Raw genomic sequence first — 17,433 nt, forward strand, 5'->3', positions numbered from 1 at the left:
TGCCACTGCTGCTGCCCAAACACATCACCCTGCCAATGTTTTCTGGAAGCATGAACCTGGCGTAGTCACTTAATATCTTATTTTATGACTGAGAGGCTCAGATGAATAAGAATGTGTCCCTTAGACTGCAGTTAGGTGCCTAAATACCTTCACTGAGGTTAACACTTGCTACTATCACCCTTTACTACTTTGGCTTAGGAGAGGCGCTTTATTGTTTGACGTGGTGACTTTTACGAATCTCATTTTCAGATGCTTAATTGCTCCCGGACTTGTAATATTCATCCTGACATAAGGCAGCATTGTAGAATTGAGCTTGCATCTCCCTCATATGCCTAGACTACGTACTTGCAACCTTGTTAAAAAAATAGGTTATTAAAGCCAACGTTGCAAATATATCTGGCAACTTTTCAAACAGATTGCTGCATGTGAAACTCAAAAACTTACCTGAGAAATGGAAGTCCACAGACAATTTTTTTTGAAACATCAAATAGAAAAATGTAACAAAAAGCTATTTTTAGAATACATTACAGAATACTGGCATGTTATAAAAATGTAATTAACCCATTGAAATTTAAACTAGTTGTAAGTTACATTCAAGGCACCTTATTTACAAATAGTTTTTTTAATGTTCATTCTACATTCACAGTAGTTTAACCATGTAAACAGGCCTGTGAAAGCTCAGATTAAGGTCACTTTCAGATCTATGTGCCAAATACTTCAGAAAAATATCATATTACATTGCAAAACTCAGTAAAATAAGACAGGTCCATCTGCTGCCCACACAATTTGATAGATGCTATGGGGTAAATTTTTAACAAGATGAAGCCTAAAAGAGGTTTCAAAAAATTAATTTAAAGATAAGTAAGATGCAATGCATTAACATTTGATTATCATTTGAAAGTCTACATAAATGCTGAAAAAATGCAAGCCACTATTCCTAGTGCTATTCTAATTTTAAAGGGCAAATCTTTGGAAAGTGTTAGTTGAAGTTTAAAAATATCCTCCATCTTTTTTTCCCCCACACTTGATCTTACAATACGCTAGTACATACTTTCTCCACAAGGAAAATGTATAAAATTAATCTTACAATATAAACATTATAAACAACTCCCTTGAGACATCTTCTGGACTCAGAATTCCTGTAAAGATTTAACAATTCTAGGATAATTATGTAAAAATATGTACATTCATTCCAATGTCCTAGACCCAAGAAGAAACCCAAGTAAGCTCTACAAAAGTTGCCCACCAGTCTTGTCCAGTTAAGATTATATACAGCTTTGCTACTCTTGCTGTATTTCAACATAATCAACAAAAGTTTTACTTGCTTTTGTGTAGGAAATTCCCAAACTTTTGCATAAATCCTCTCAGCTTATTTTCATTAGGCTGCAATGGATGATAAGCAGTTGAGTTGTAGCTGACCATGTGATTACTCCTGCCGTAATTACTTCCTAAGGTCTTGCTTTTGATATCTGAGAGATGTAAACTGCTGTTGGGTACATTTCCTGCAGGTTGGCTAGAATTTTCCAACTTATAGAATGGCTCAAAGCGACTATAAACACGCCTTTCACTCAAACGAGATCTTAGCTCCTCTTGGCATTTTGAGCTTGCCAGCTGTGGTGTCACTGAACTTGCTCTTTGAAGAGCAGACACAGCGGCACTTTCAGGAGTAGTATTTGTGGTGATTTCTTTTACATCTTGATACTGAATCTGTTCTGTATTAAATCTTGGGGTAGATGGATCTCCTGCAGTTTCTATGAACTTACTTTCAAGGGGGCACAAGAGAGGACACTTTTTATTGCTTTCATCAGATGGAGGTTTTTGAGGTTTTGGTGACTTTGGAGACTTTGGAGACTTAGTTGGGCTCCCGGTAACATCTTCTTTACTTCTGTTCAAGCTACCTTGAGAATTTGATGATGTGTTTCTCTTTCTCCTTGGGGAAGAATCTGTCTTATTCTCAGAAATCTTTGGGTTTTGATTCTCTTCTTCAGAAACCAACGTATCAGAGCTACTACACATTCTATAAAATGCAGGAGCTTTGTTTTTTGACAAGTTTTCTTTCTTGTCTGGTGTGAGATTAAGAAGTGACCGCAATTTCTGGGATCCTTTCTTTAAAAAACTTGGGGAACTCTTACTTTCTTTCTTTGATGTGCAGTCCTTACTAGAATCCTCCTTGCCAGGTTCAGTGAGAGCAGCCATAGAGATTGCCTTGCTAGAAGTTGGGCTCTTTAGCTCTTCTTTGAGGTTCTTCTCCTCCTGTGGCAAGTGGTTGGTCACACTATGCAAACTTTTAGCGCTCTTTAGCATGTCTTCTGGAAGTTTTGGACTAACTGGCTGCTTAAGTCTATGCCTAGTTAATGTGCTGTAAACATAATTGGATGAATGTTTGTTGGCACCAGGGTCTAACATGGACTTTGAATTAAACATGGGAAAACTTCTTCTTTTTAGAATATTTTCATTTTGAAGGTTCTTCAAATTTTCCGCATGTTTGTCTGCACACAGTGTTGTGTACAAGTAGACAGATGAGTCACCTGCTGCATTTGAATTTACACTAGGTTTTGTGTTGTCTGCAATATGAATTCTGGGGGGTGTTGGTGCATCTGATTTAGGTGGGATGTTTGTGCTAGGCTCTTCTAAAATATTATCTGTTCCATTTTCCACACTTGGAGCATGATTAGATGTCCCTTTAGGTGTTGCACTTCCCTCTGACCCAATTATAGTTGAATTTGAAGAACTTGCACAGCTGCTTACTTCCTGCTGTTCAGGTAAAGTTGGCTGAAATACCAATGATGATCGTAAGCGAGAATGAGAATACAGCGCATGAGCTTTAATATTTTCAGGTGTGTCATAGCTATCATATCTGTCACCCAAGGCCGACCCATTAGACTCTACTGGATAATCTGATCGATCATCCAAATATGACTTAATTCGCCAGTTACGTAGGAATGATTTCGTTGTGTGTTCGAGGGTTGGCATCCTTTGTTGCAGATGGCGGATATGGTTATCTGTCCCGTTAAAAGACCTCCGTACAATTGAGTTTCTTTCTGCAAGATTTACCTTTGGTCGTGCAAACTGATCAGCAAAACTTTGCTGGGGTGTATTGTAGTTATTTGCATATCCTCCTCGTAACGAAGAAACAATACTAAGGCTATCAGAGGCTATTTTCCAAGCATTTGATGGATTGTTGGCTCTATTAATAGCTCTGTTGAGCAATAGGTAAGGTGTCCTTTCTGGTTTTTCCCCAGCATAACTATGTCTCTTCCAGTGCTCATTTTTTTCACTAGGTTGATACTGCTGGATTGGATTTTGCATATTAAAACCTGGATGAAATGGCTGTTTATTATAGGATTGATTTCTCAAGCCATATTTATCTATTTCATTTACTGCATATCTTCCACGAGTTTTCCAACAAACAGGATCTATCTTGTGAACCTTGTCTTGCCTACCAAAAAGGTTTCTTTGGCTAGAAACTGAAGCCAAGGAAGACACTGAGTGTTGGTATGTATCATTATTCCAGAGTGTCCTGCGACTGTTTACCCGCACTAATTCTGGGGCAAATGAACTAGGAACAGAAGAACGGGCATATAGTGTTCTGAACTCTTCATCAAAGGATTCAACCAGCTGTCCTGTGATAACTTGAACCATACTGAGGTTGGTTTTTTCAAATGACCACATAAAGCTGAAAGAAGAACAAATGACCATTAGAAACAGTTCTCTTGAACTAAAGTGTTACACTGGTCCTTCTTGAGAAGAAAGCTTTCACACAAACCTGGGTTTGTTCAAATAATTTCTAAATAAATAAATAAATTGTGGTCATGATTCATGTCATTTGGATTTGGAAGATCTAATCTAATACCAGTCAAACTCAGCTGGAGACTTTCCACTGCTTTCTATGACAGTGAGAATGAGTCTATAACTACTTAATTACCCTTAAAAATGTGGATATTGCAAAAACGTATTCACAAATGTAGAGCAGTGGAGTACAAATACCTAATGGAGTAAATTACCTCTACAAAAACTAAGCCGTGATTGACTAGACCCACTGTGTTTACTCCTGAGTCAGAAAATGCTATTGTGTGATTATGTTGTGGAAAAAAATACATTTGAAATTGAAATAAAATGCAGAACTGCTTCAATAGTTCTGAATGTACTTCACTCTAAACAAATTTTCAAAAAGATGCACCTCAGAATTGTTAAGAAGTTTACGTTTTTTACTGTGCATGCCAGATGATTGGCTATGAACATTACTTTTAATTGCAATGATGATATTCTGATGAAGGAAATTTTTGTATTTTCTATTGTACTTAGAAAGGCTGAACACATGCTCAAAGCTAAGTAGCTATAGCTACTTTATAGCTACAAAATGAGATAAAATAAATTAACATGTATATAAAGGATGTTTCAACAAGCCTAATATCATGGTGTCAAAACCATAAAATTTTTAGATTACAAAAAAAACCAAAAACCCTGTTTTGCAATACTCTATTCCTGAAAAAAAAGAGGTGAAAAAAAATTAAACCAATGATCTTGTTTTATTTGCATCTGTCTTCTGGGTGTTAGAAAATAGGTTTGTTGCATTCATGTAAATAGCTTGCTGATTTAATCTTATTTGTTTTGTTAGTTTTGTATTTTTCAGGAAATAATGGTGTCCTGAGATCAAATCATGTTGCATAAGTTTTTTCTATTAATTTTCACAAGTAAGAACAATATATTTTGTAATATTTGAAAAAACCCTTAACTTTAAATTGAGTTGAGAGAGCAAGATTTCAGAAAGACTCATCCTTCTTGTTATAATCACATATTCTTTCCGAAAGCGAGCTTAATTGCTACAGAAACTGATGATTCCAGTCCCTGCAGTGCTAGGTCTTAATGTGATGTTGTTTTTCAATACGAAATGAGAAAAACTATCACACTCTCCTAACACTGTGTGTGGATGTCAAAACAGGCAGACTCTGCCTGGACTCTTTTATACTTATTCATCTATGAACTTGTCACTTACCTCACTACCATTTATATACACCAGTTGGAATCTGGGGCTGGCTGAGTCTCAGAGGAAATAAAAAGCCAGATTTTCAAAAGCTTACAGTGGTGGAAATCTGTGAAAGTCAGTGGCTGTGGATCTGGCACCCAGGCACTGCACTAGCAGAAATTAATTCAGTAGGCCAGAGGAGAAAAGTGTAGCAAGAAAAGAAGGAAAATATTTAAGAATGCGTGAGATAAAACTGTCCCTGCAGAGCTATAAGTTCTTCCAGCCTATGCTTTGCACACATACACTGGAAATAAAATGGAAAGTAGAATAAAGAAACTTAGCCAAATATAGAGACACTATGTCAACTTAACTTAGGCAATTCTGAATTTGACCATGATATACTACAGAGTGCCATAGAATAGGTCTATAATGTAAGCTTTAGAATATTATTTTGAGGAGGAACTATCCAAGAAAGCTTATGAAATAATTTTGGCAGCCATTTCCACAGTGAATGTTAAACAAGAATAATTCAGACAATACAAGACAAAACAGGATTTTTCCCTCTTTTTAGCAAATCTCCAGCTGTAGCAAAAGCTATATCCTTTATTTCTTATTTGTGAAAAACTAACAGAGGATCTCAAAATTTGGCTCTGTGCTAGGCTAGTTAGTAATAAGTATCTATGACAACTTGTTAAATTGCAGAAAAGATAATAAAATTTGCCCATGGAGTTCCCTAGAAGAATATTAGAAAAAGTGAATTTGCAGCAGGAGAGGTACTGAGATGACAGATTTTCTGTGGACACCACAGTGACTAATCTTACCTGTAAGAACCATATATGACTTTCTTACAGTCAACAAGAATAAATTTTTGTTCCATTTTTCCATGGAATTTTGCTCCTGTTTTAGAATAGTAATCTTGTCCTTTTACTGTCCGCACCCTCATGTTCTGAAAAAAACCAATTGAAATACTTTAGTTGGCATTTATAGAAAAAAAAAATTATATTCAATGCAAAACAACCTACAGCATATATCTCATTTGGCTGTATAATACAAAATGCTTCACAAAATAGCTTGGAATATAGCTGTGAATGATCACAGTATTTACTTCAGTTTCTAGCCTTGCAATACTTGTTCTACCAACATTAATTTGTGGTAATTTACAAGTATTGCAGTGGGAGTGAAATTCGTAGTTTAGCATTGGCAGTAAGAGAACAGAATCTGTATGATTATTACATAGACTGTATATACAGAAATAGTGCAATATTCCTCTATGAATACAGAGGAATGTTGTGCTTCATGGGACTGCTATAGTGACAGGCTGAAAATCACAGCAGGCATGTCCTCTGTAAAGGCCAAGGCAGATGGATTAGGGCTGTTCATGAAGCAAAATGGATAAGATTGTATACAAGGTAAATTCAGCAAAACCAGGAGAATAAATAAGGAGGGAAGGGAAGGGAAGGGAAGGGAAGGGAAGGGAAGGGAAGGGAAGGGAAGGGAAGGGAAGGGAAGGGAAGGGAAGGGAAGGGAAGGGAAGGGAAGGGAAGGGAAGGGAAGAGGGAAGGGAAGGGAAGGGAAGAGAAGAGAAGGGAAGGGAAGGGAAGGGAAAAGGGAAAGGAAGAGGGAAGTAAAGGGAAGGGAAGAGGGAAGTAAAGGGAAGGGAAGAGGGAAGGGAAGACGGAAGGGAAGGGAAGAGGGAAGGGAAGACGGAAGGGAAGGGAAGAGGGAAGGGAAGACGGAAGGGAAGGGAAGAGGAAAGGGAAGAGGGAAGTAAAGGTAAGGGAAGAGGGAAGGGAAGGGAAGGGAAGAGGTAAGAGAAGGGAAGGGAAGGGAAGGGAAAAGGGAAAGGAAGAGGGAAGTAAAGGGAAGGGAAGAGGGAAGAGAAGGAAAGGGAAGAGGGAAGGGAAGACGGAAGGGAAGGGAAGAGGGAAGGGAAGAGGGAAGGGAAGGGAAGAGGAAAGGGAAGAGGGAAGGGAAGACGGAAGGTAAGGGAAGAGGAAAGGGAAGAGGGAAGTAAAGGTAAGGGAAGAGGGAAGGGAAGAGGGAAGGGAAGAGAAGGGAAAAAGATGAGTCTATTTCAGTTGGAAAGGACCTAAAACTATCACCTAGTCCAACTACCTGAACACTTCAGGGCTGACCAAAAGTTAAAGCATTGTATTAAGGGCATTGTCCAAATGCCTCTTAAACACTGACAGGCTTGGGGCATTGACCACCTCTCTAGGCAGCCTGTTTGAGTACTTGACCATGTTCTCAGTAAAGAAATGTTTCCTAATATCCAGTCTAAATCTCCCCTGGCACGGCTTTGAACCATTCCCACATGTCCTACCACTGGATACCAAGGAGAATTGCTCAGCACCTCCCTTTCTACTTCCCATTCTCAGGAACCTGTGGAGATGTTTAAACTTACAAAAGTATTTAAGATTCCAGTCTATAAAGTATGACTAAGTTTGCGATACACTTACATAAACCTTTAACGTCTATGGAAGCACTTACACATTTACCAAAAACATATGAAGTTCTAATAGATAGAGGTTGTGGAAATTTTAATGATAGTGTCTACTAAGATCCAATGAACTGTGTCTTTCAAACAGAAAATTCAAAAAAATAGGAGAAAAATTTCCATGAAATGAAAGCATATTTCCACATAACTCATGCAATCAGTATATATTTTCACTGTTGGTTTCTTAAAACTTTTATGAAAAGAAAAATCAAATCAAAGAAGCAAGAGTTACACTCAAAAGCTGCTGATTTGGTAAATTATGGTTTAATTGAAGCTATCCAAGTTCTTTACATTTTATTTATTAGCTGAGTTTTTACATATCATTTTTGTCAAGCTGTGTTCAAATAAAAATGCAACTCACCTAAAAGGTACAAAGACAGTATTTAAAAATTAGTTTTGTGGACTCTTGCAAATATGCTATAAACATAAAATTTCTCTCAGATAAATAAAAGAAGTAGTGTCTAGAAGTGCTCTAAAATTTTAAAAGGTAAAAATGTTAAAAGTGAAAATACAGGTGGATGATCATGTCTATTTTCAAAACAGCTAAAAAAGAATCAGTAACAATAAGAACCCAATTTACATTATTGAATGGGAGGTTGACATAATTTGCATCTCTACCAGCTAAGCACTTTTGACAATGTAGCATTGTCTTTCAAGTTTTCTGCACTCCAATTAGAAGTTTAATTATCAATGAAAGTCAATTTTCCCACTTTTCCTGTGTGATTTTGTTGAACTTCGAACAAGCCAATCCCACTGAAGGAAAGTATTCTTTCTCCAGCAGCTACTCAAGTTTTAAGTAAAAGTAATTAAATAAAAAGCTTTCAATTGTGTGGAAAATAGTCTGGAAAAAGTAATTCCTGAAAAAAAAAAAAAAAGAAAATACTGGAATTTACCCCTTCTAAAGACTATCACAATAGTAAACCTTATTTACTATAAAATAAAATGTTGAGAATTAGTAATGAAATTTGCATTTACCTAATGACTGTTTTACCCAATTTTATATACCACGTAATTATATTTGTATGTCAGATTTATATTTAACTATACTAAAATATATTTATGTCATTATAATTTGAAAAAGGTAACTTAAGAAGCAGCTTAAACATTTTCAAATAACCATAACGAGTAATGCTGGCCTAAAGACATGACAGTTGAACACATCATATCTTACTGAGATAAGGTCTGATTGGTATTGGATAGGATATTACTTAGGAATCTGGAATGCTGGAAGCACAAGCAAGGCTAATGGCTTGCAAATTACCCTACTATATAAAAAAAAAGCTTTGCCTTAGGTACTCATAAGTTGAAATATAATTTCAAGTAGGCATATCTAAAAAATGAATAAAATTTACATTAAATTGCTGGGTTTTAGAAAAATCATAGTCATTGCTTTCCCTTGTTCTCCTTTTTCTTTTCCTTCTCTTCAGTATTATTCCTCCTGCAGCTTTTTTATCTTGCTTCTTTAATCCTGTACTCTTTCCTTGTCTTGGTAGGTCATCCACTACCAGATGGGAACATGGCATTACAAAGGCTTGCGCCAGAGATCATGTTCACCTTTCTCACATAACACTTCCTCTTCCTCCACAGTTAATCTGGCGTTCTTCACCTACTTCAAACCCTCTAATAAGGTGCCAGGGATGCATACTTTGAATCATTGCCAAAAATACAGACAGTATTTGAGAATATATAGTAATCTGTTCCACCTAGAATCATAGAATGGTTTGGGCTGGAAGGGACCTTTAAAGATTATCTAGTCCCAGTCCCCTTGCAATGAGCTCTGACACCTTCCACTAGACCAGGTTGCTACTACCTCCCTGGGTAACCTTTTCCAGTGCCTCATCACTGTAACAGTGAAGAATTTCTTCCTAATAGCGAATTTAAATCTGCCCTCTGTCAGTTTAAAGCCATTCCCCCTTGTCCTGTCACTACATACCCTTGTAAAAAGCCCCTCTCCAGCTTTCTTGTAGGCCCCCTTTAGGTACTGGAAGGCTGTTATAAGGTCTCCCCAGAACCTTCTCTTCTTCAGGCCAAACAACCCCAACTCTCTCAGCCTGTTTCCATAGGAGAGGTGCTCCAGCCCTCTGGACTCCAACAGGAGTCCTTCTTGTGTTGGGGGCTCAGGCGGAGCTCCCCCCTTATCGTAAACCAACAGAAGCTGTTTGATGAGAAGCAGTAAATATATATATACTGAATTGCAAGCCCCATTTGGTATGAAATGCTTCACCTTCCTACTTGGTTTCATCCTCAGGCTATAGGACTTCCCTGTTAATGGTAGCATGTCACTGATCACTGCATCATTGTGGGTAAAGCAGCAGTTCATTTATGAATCCTGAGAGGAAAATCCTGGGCAAACCAGAAACCAACAAACTCACACATCATAAAGGAGCCAAGCTAGCCTGATGGGACACGTAAACATAGGTAAGATCAGCCATAGTGAGTCAAATGGAAAGTCAGTGACTGCTAGGGGATGCATATGAAAGAATACTTTGATCAAGGACGTGATGTTTTATGAGGTTTTTAAAGACAGACACAGGATCTTCTCCTTCCTCCAAGACAGGCTATAGGACACTCAAGGACATTGTTGTCTTGGTGCTGCATTCTGCAGAGCAAATCTATTTCACAGTTTTCTGCAGCACCTGTCAGTAGCATTAAAAAAAAAAAAAAAAAGTGTACCTCAAAAAATTTAGCTATTAGTTTTTGAAAAATCACCTGAAAAATGTCTGAATCTGTAATGACTCTTCATCTTTCTATGCAGAGGAATTGCTGACCAAACAAGTCAGACCAGTGACAAAGTTAATCAGAAGAAGTTTAGGTGAAGAAGAGAATAAAAGAGAAACACATTAACTAAGGAGGAAAAATGTAGGACAGTCAGGAAACAGACAAATGAAATTGGAGAAAGAGAAATGGGAAAGTATGGGAAAATAATTGCTTATTTGAGTTAAGTTCCACTGGTGATATTAAGGTGAACATTAAGTAAGAAACAACTCACAAGAACTGCTGTAGAAAAGACTGCATATTCTCCTATACAGAATTTACTGAATATGTAGTCTATCATTTTTTTCAGTTATATCTTTCAATAAAGAGGGAAACATGCCTTCATACACAGTCATACTACAGATGAGGAAAACAGTCTGCCCAAATATTTAACGTAGATTTATGAATAAAATCCTCTTTTTTTCATACAGAAGTCTACTGAATTGTAAATTTGAATTAAAAAAATACAGTTTTGCTCATCACTGCATCTCATTCTTTACTGATTCAAAGAAAGAGAAAAACAGCCAGACAAGGTGTTGAATCAGGAAAGCTTTACAGAAACTCATTATGAGTGCACGGCAAGAGGAACATCTGCCATGCTCCTGCAAGATTGAACCAAATCATGCCAGAGAATAACAAGACCAGTGCCTCTGGTGCTACATCTTGAGGAAAAGAAATAGATCCATACATCTCTGTTCTCTTTTTGCTGTCACTGAGCAGAAGGGAAAGACCGAAAGCCAAGAGCATAAAAAGTTGAAGATGTTTCTTTGTTTTTGTGAACCTTGGGATGATGGGAAAAAGGGAAAGGGAGAAATCTTTTCCAAAGTACTGACTGTTCCCTTATAGTCACCTGCAGTTTCTCTTCATCCTCAAGAAAGGCACAAAAGACTTACTGTGGTAGTAGTAAAGTCAGATACAGGGATAACCTGGATGAAAAGACCATTAATTTGAAGAGCTTTATTACAAGTTAAGTGGAAACCCAGAACACAACAGGCATACTGTTTAGCTCTTTGGGATTTTTCATGTTCTTTGGTTTTTTCATGTTCTGATAAAACTTGGGGCATTCTAAGTAAACCTTGCAGAGTAAAGACGCATTTTATTTCTCCCACCATTACTAAACAGAAACATATAAAACATAATGTCACTGAAGAGGCCAAGTCCAAACCTCTCCAATCCATATTAATCCATTCAAAATTCACTCATATGTATGTTAATTCTTCAACCACAGTAGGTCTATAAAACCATATTAAAAAGGCAACCTCATATCCATCCAAAAGAAGTTAAGCTTTTGAAACAGCTATAGAGCCACAGAATTAATTCTAAAATGTCATTTTTTGAGCTATCATTTGAAATGCATGCTCCTAATTTCTTTTATTTTGGGAGGGTAAAACTCATGCCATAAAAAGACACACACCATTTTTGGCAACCTCTATGACATAGCTGACCATAGTAATCAGCACATGGTGGTATCTCAAGTTCCAGACTATGGAAATACTGCCAAATACTGACTTCACGAAGGCAATCACAACCAGTGTTTACAGATCCACAACATGGCTTTGATATTTTCTTTCTGAAAGTCCCCATAGCTCTGTGTATTAGGCCACCAGAGGGCAATCCCACACACACACACAAGAAACAAGCATGGAAAATGGTATGGGAATACTTTTAAGAATCTAAGTCAACACTCCAGCGCAAAAATTGGTATAAAATACAGGTTTACTCCAAAATCGATCAAACCCCTCTGTTTATCTTCACTAATACACCACATCTCTATCTGGTTTTTAGACTGGGTTCTTAAACCAGACGCTGCTAAGAAGAGTTTTTATAATATTTTTTTCCTTGTGTGAACATGGCCTAACTAGCTACAGAAACAAGGAATTGCAAATAGAACTGTATGGAAGTTCAGCCAAGGCAGCACTCATAGCTTTGCAAAGAGACTCTGGCAAATCCTTGGAACTTCTTCAGTGCTATCTACAGTACAGTAAATCTTATAAGTATTTATGAAGCATTTACTTTGGGTCAGTGCAGCTCATGGTTTGTATTCTAATCCATGCTAAATATTCAGCAGTACAGGACATCTTGTGAAAAATGTAAACGTTCTTGTTCTTAGAGGATAAAATTACATTTTTTGTATATAAATGTAATACTCTCTAGTGACATTGTTTAGTGGTGGTCTTGGCAGTCCTGGGGTAATGGTTGGACTTGATTTAAAGGTCTCTTCCAACCTGGTTGATTCCATGATTCTACGATGCAGACAGACATGATATTATGGATTTTCAGGAAAACAATAAAATAGAATTGTTGGCCTTTTAAAGTACTTTAATACATAACAACTTTGAAGAAAAAGATCATGAAGTTTGCAATTTATTAATTTACATAAGCTTTATGCCTCTATTTACAATCTACTTTAAGAGAAAGCAAAAAGCAGCCTAGTTTTTCATGCACACAGTGTTCCTAAATACATAATAATGGAAAATTACTTTATAAATAATATATGAAAAATTACGTAATTCTATCAAATACTCTTGACTCATAAAAAAGATAAAAACCTTTCTAAAAACATTTGTAGAGAAGGTTCTGCTGAGAGCCTACCTAGTTATGCTTTATTGTTAATTCGAAAAAGCTGTATTTAATAATCACTTTTTGAATAACAATCCCTTTTCAGTGGGTTGCAGAGGAATGAGTAGTGAATATTCACGCACAGGAACACAGGAAGCCTTACCCTGAGCCTCTGAACTTGACAGCCTTGTTTCTCCGTCATTTTCAGAAAGTGACCGAAGTTTGACTCATCAAGCAGGAGATACACTGCAATCCCCCTAGCAGATGCCTCCACAATTTCTCTAAAAATATCCACATCTGTAAACATATCCATAACAATGGCAATGACCTGAATAAAACAGAAAAGACAGAAATCATTATATTGTACGAATACATATAAAAAACTCTTCACTGAAGCTTGCACTGGGCACCTAACACACTAATATTTTTTACGCATCCAAAAAGTTCTAATATTTTCCATGTGGTACCACTTAACCTGGAAGGCTTTTCAAGACCATTGGATATTCTTTTGGAGAAGTCAGATGATTGCATATGTGCCATTTGTCACATGTAACAAAGCTTGGAAAAAGTTGCTTTGTGGATGTGTATAGCAATTATTTGCATGAAGAAAAGGAAAGCCAGTGGAACAGAAAGGAAGGGGAAACAGCAATGTAAATACAGAGTTAAAAAATAAACCATCAAAATATAACTGCAGTGCACAGTGTGCAAATAGTTTCAGATAACATTTTTGTTCAAGGGGCTTCTTCATCTTTCATCATCTTCTCTAAAGCTAGTGGCTCAAAGGCTTGAAGGAGTCAATAAGCAGACATTGAAGAGCTGGAGGAGTTGAGGACTTCAGGATCCATACTCATTCAGTACTCTTACTGGGCTGAAATTTTCTCAGCTGGTGAGAGCTTGAAGAAGATTAGAGTGATGAACACCAGCTAGTGATACCATTAAACCTATGGGGATAAGGTAAGTATTTCTGATTGGGAAAAACAATGTCTTGCTAATGGTATCTTGGAGATGATATACTGTTGATGTATTTGGGAAGTACTATATATAGCGATTTGGGAAGAACTAGTTTGAATCATTAGAGGAGAGAACAGAGGGAGAACAGGTATCTGTGTAATTTAAAGATAATATTCTTATCCACTACAGTGTTCATGAAAAGTTCCAATGAGATGTCTGAGTTGCAAATTCAAATCAAATAAAGCCTTTCACAGATATCAGAGCATACTTGATAGTGAGCTTTACCATTGTCGCTATTCTTTAAACTATCTGTACCTGAACTATAATGGAAAAATTAAGTTACAGTCACTCATCGTATTTCAGAACTGAAACAATTATCTCACTCACAAAATTTGCCAAATGCTGTAGCACGCACCCAGGTAAAAGTTATGTCTCCTGTCAGCTGTCGGAATAGTTCAGTTGTTTTTGAATCCTACCTGCTTAGAACTAAAAAACTCACTTATGCCAGACATGTACTTAAAACACTAGCAATATTAATGAAAGCTGACCTACAAGAAATAAAAGTAAAATAACAATGTCATTAGGAAAGGTAAAAAGACAGCTCCTGAAGTAGTAGAAATGAAAGCATTAGGCGATACTGTAAGATGTCATCTGGCAATAAAAGGCTCTCTACAAATCCACAAGTCAGAGAAGAACTGAATAGCATGAAATAATAGAATTCTTTCATAAATCTTAGGTAATATGCCCATGCACCACGTCATTCATTTTACTGGCTTTTTGAAAATAAAACTTCAATGTGATTTTTAACAGTACAAATTATATTTCTTTATCTAAATTGGAAAGGAAACACTGAAACCCACAAAAGTTTATCTTGACTCTAAGGACCCCATCACCTTCAGACTGCACTTTCTGCTTGGTCTTATATCTGAAACACACAACATTAACTGAACATGGCCACCCTATTTATTCATTTGTCTTGTTTCACTTACATCTTAGCAGAAATCTGCCAAGACATATCAAATGTTTTAGGTTAAAAGACCAAAGAAGCAAGTTTGTTCTCAAATACTTCTGTTTCACTACCAGTGTCCCCCTCCCTCCGAACTCCCTAATTTCTTTTTAACCTTTCCTTTTGTTCATATCTTTTAGAAATAGGTGCTCATTAGATTCAAGGATCTATTTAAATGTAAGAGAGAAATTTTGAATGGATTCATTAGCGTACGCTGACATGAATACATGAAATATTCAAAATCAACAGTACAGCCTTCAAAAATCATTCTAACATTTTCCTAGGGCAGATATCTAAGATACTAACTTGTTTGCAGCATCTGTGGTTAAAAATACTAGAATATTGGAAATCCAAAGAAAATAAGAACCAAAAATTAGTAACAAAAACTAAAATCCAACTAGAGTGTCCATATCTATATGAAGAGGGAAGGAGAGAAACAAATACATAAGAAAACAGGCCAGTAAACTGGTGGCGTAAGAAGGACACATGCATTACTATGTAGATACCTTGTAACCTGGAAATGAACAGGAAAATTCTCTTTGTCTTCATTAGTAGAATCGTTCTTAAACCATTTAGCTCATTAATTTTGGAGTTAATTCTGCAAAGCATTGAAGTGGTCTTGCAAGAAATAGTAGGTTTCACTTCCAGAGTTGGAATAGGGATTACGTTTTGAAACCTAAGGCTTCCACTAGCTGAAAAATCCTCACTAGATTTAAGAACATGTATGCAAAGCCACAGTTGTATCTGACAACCAACTGGACATCCCTTTTTGCATTCCCTGGAAACCAAAGATGGCTCTTGTTGTATTCCCTCATTAGCTTGCCCATTCACTCTTAGCAACACTCTATCAATCTAGTCAACACAAATGTAATTAGACTCAATTGCTGGAGGAAGGAGAGTGCCAAATTTGAACCATTCATATGGTATACCTTCATTAGTAAAAAGTAATTTACAGTGATAAGGTCATTTGTGTATACTAATTTTTATAAATTGGAGTAGTTGTTTGATCATACACTATAGATTTTGATGCAGAAAGAGTGGATTCCATTAATGTGACACAATATTCTGGCTTTTAAATGTATTAAACTTCCTTCAATATTTTTTTCTTCTGGGGGGGGGTGTGTGTGCAGAAAGGGTATGTTTCCCCATGCATTTGGCTACTTTGCAGAAGAGACTATTGAGCTTAGGGAATGAAAAAGCCCATATGGCATTCAGGGTCCCAAGTTTTGATTAATTAAGGAAACCAAGACTAGGAAGTTACCTCAAAAGAGGTATTCTATAGTGTGTATCTACCTTTAATTAAAGCTGTAGCAACAGCTGCAGGATTAGTTACTTGCTGCATCACTTTAGAAGAAAAGATTTCACTATTATGTTCTTACATTTGTTTTTGCAATTGCAGAGCTAATTTCTACCCTGATACTTACCAGAAGCCACATAACAGTAAAATCCAGCAGGAAGAAAAATTGACAGAATTCAAATTGCAGAAAACAGGTCAGAAAAATGCCTATTCCACAAATTCTGTTTCTTTTGGGCATAATAACACTATGTCATGTCAAGACTATCCCCCAAAAGTAAAACGCTCCAGTGTAGGCTTCCTTACAAACTGCCATTTTCTTTCCAAAGCATATTTGTTTTTGCAAAATGCAGAGGTCTTTTCAAAAGCAAGCATTAATGCTTTTACAGGAAATACAAAGGCCATCCAAATATGCAGGGGACACTGGATGGGTGCAGCAGTTTTCTGCTGAAAGCAACCAGAACTCTGAGAGAACTTTCCAAACCTTGAGAAACTCATTATCACCCTGATCAAAAATGACTCTCAGTTGGGAATAGTTAAGCATTTTATACTTTCAGGGAGGTGAAAATAGTTCATGGAGCAGATACTTGCTGTGCATAATATCACGTAACACTGATAATTATGCACAGCAAGAGTTAACTACCACCACCTGATTTGGTACTGGATAGAAGAGCACATTTCAGTGATCAACTGAAAGCAAAGACAGTGCAGAAATTTATTTTTTTTTTAATACTAGTCTTCTTTCCCCAAAACTAAATTTAAATAACCTTAGATTGTCCCTACTACTCTTTTCATCTTATTTACCAATTCTTTTTTCGAAGTGATGAATGCTTTTTAAAGTTAAAATTTGGTTTCAATGGCAGCCTTACAGAAGAAGAGAATCTGCGGAAGTTAACAAGCACAAAATTACTCCTAATAAAGCTGACAGACTTATCAATTTACATGAAGGCACCAGTAGAGCCATATTCTATAATTCTTACTACTACTTTGATACTAAGACTACGGTTTGCGATAGAAAAGTAAAGCTTCACCCATTACTTTAACATTTTAAGTACAGGTAGTGTTGAATAGCACTATTTTTATGCAAATATTTTAAAACACTTATTTTTTCAGTAAGCAGAGTTATTTAATTTGCACAGTATCAAGTGACATAACATTTTAAAAATCGTTATCTCTAAACTATCAGATCATTTTAATTTGAAGTTCTTTGCATTCTTTAAAAGTTTTTAATAATCTCCAAATTCGGGAAATGATTCAGTCCTACCTAAAATACTAGTGACAAGATTCATGAAAGACAGACACACATATCTTGAAAGCTAAAATAAACAGCTATAGCTAAGATATCCTGTAAAATCATGCAGATTCTTGCAAAACAGGAGCTTAAGTACATGGTAACATGACACCAC

The 17,433-nt window shown here is 36.5% G+C and overlaps 1 protein-coding gene across 1 annotated transcript in view; it reads right to left on the reverse strand.

The window, feature by feature from the left end:
* Positions 1-615: 615 nt before the first annotated feature.
* FAM83B (family with sequence similarity 83 member B) overlaps positions 616-17,433 on the reverse strand; it is a 48,867-nt gene continuing 32,049 nt past the window's right edge. Inside the window, exons 3-5 of the mRNA XM_030489901.1 lie at positions 12,940-13,104; positions 5,788-5,912; positions 616-3,676 (exon numbers count right to left, since the gene is read on the reverse strand). Coding sequence (XP_030345761.1) covers positions 1,318-3,676; positions 5,788-5,912; positions 12,940-13,104 — 2,649 coding nt within the window. The 3' untranslated portion in view covers positions 616-1,317. The remainder of the gene's footprint in view (positions 3,677-5,787; positions 5,913-12,939; positions 13,105-17,433) is intronic.

The sequence above is a fragment of the Strigops habroptila genome, chromosome 6 (genome assembly GCF_004027225.2).
Source record: "Strigops habroptila isolate Jane chromosome 6, bStrHab1.2.pri, whole genome shotgun sequence".
In the NCBI taxonomy this organism is placed as follows: Eukaryota; Metazoa; Chordata; class Aves; order Psittaciformes; family Psittacidae; genus Strigops; species Strigops habroptila.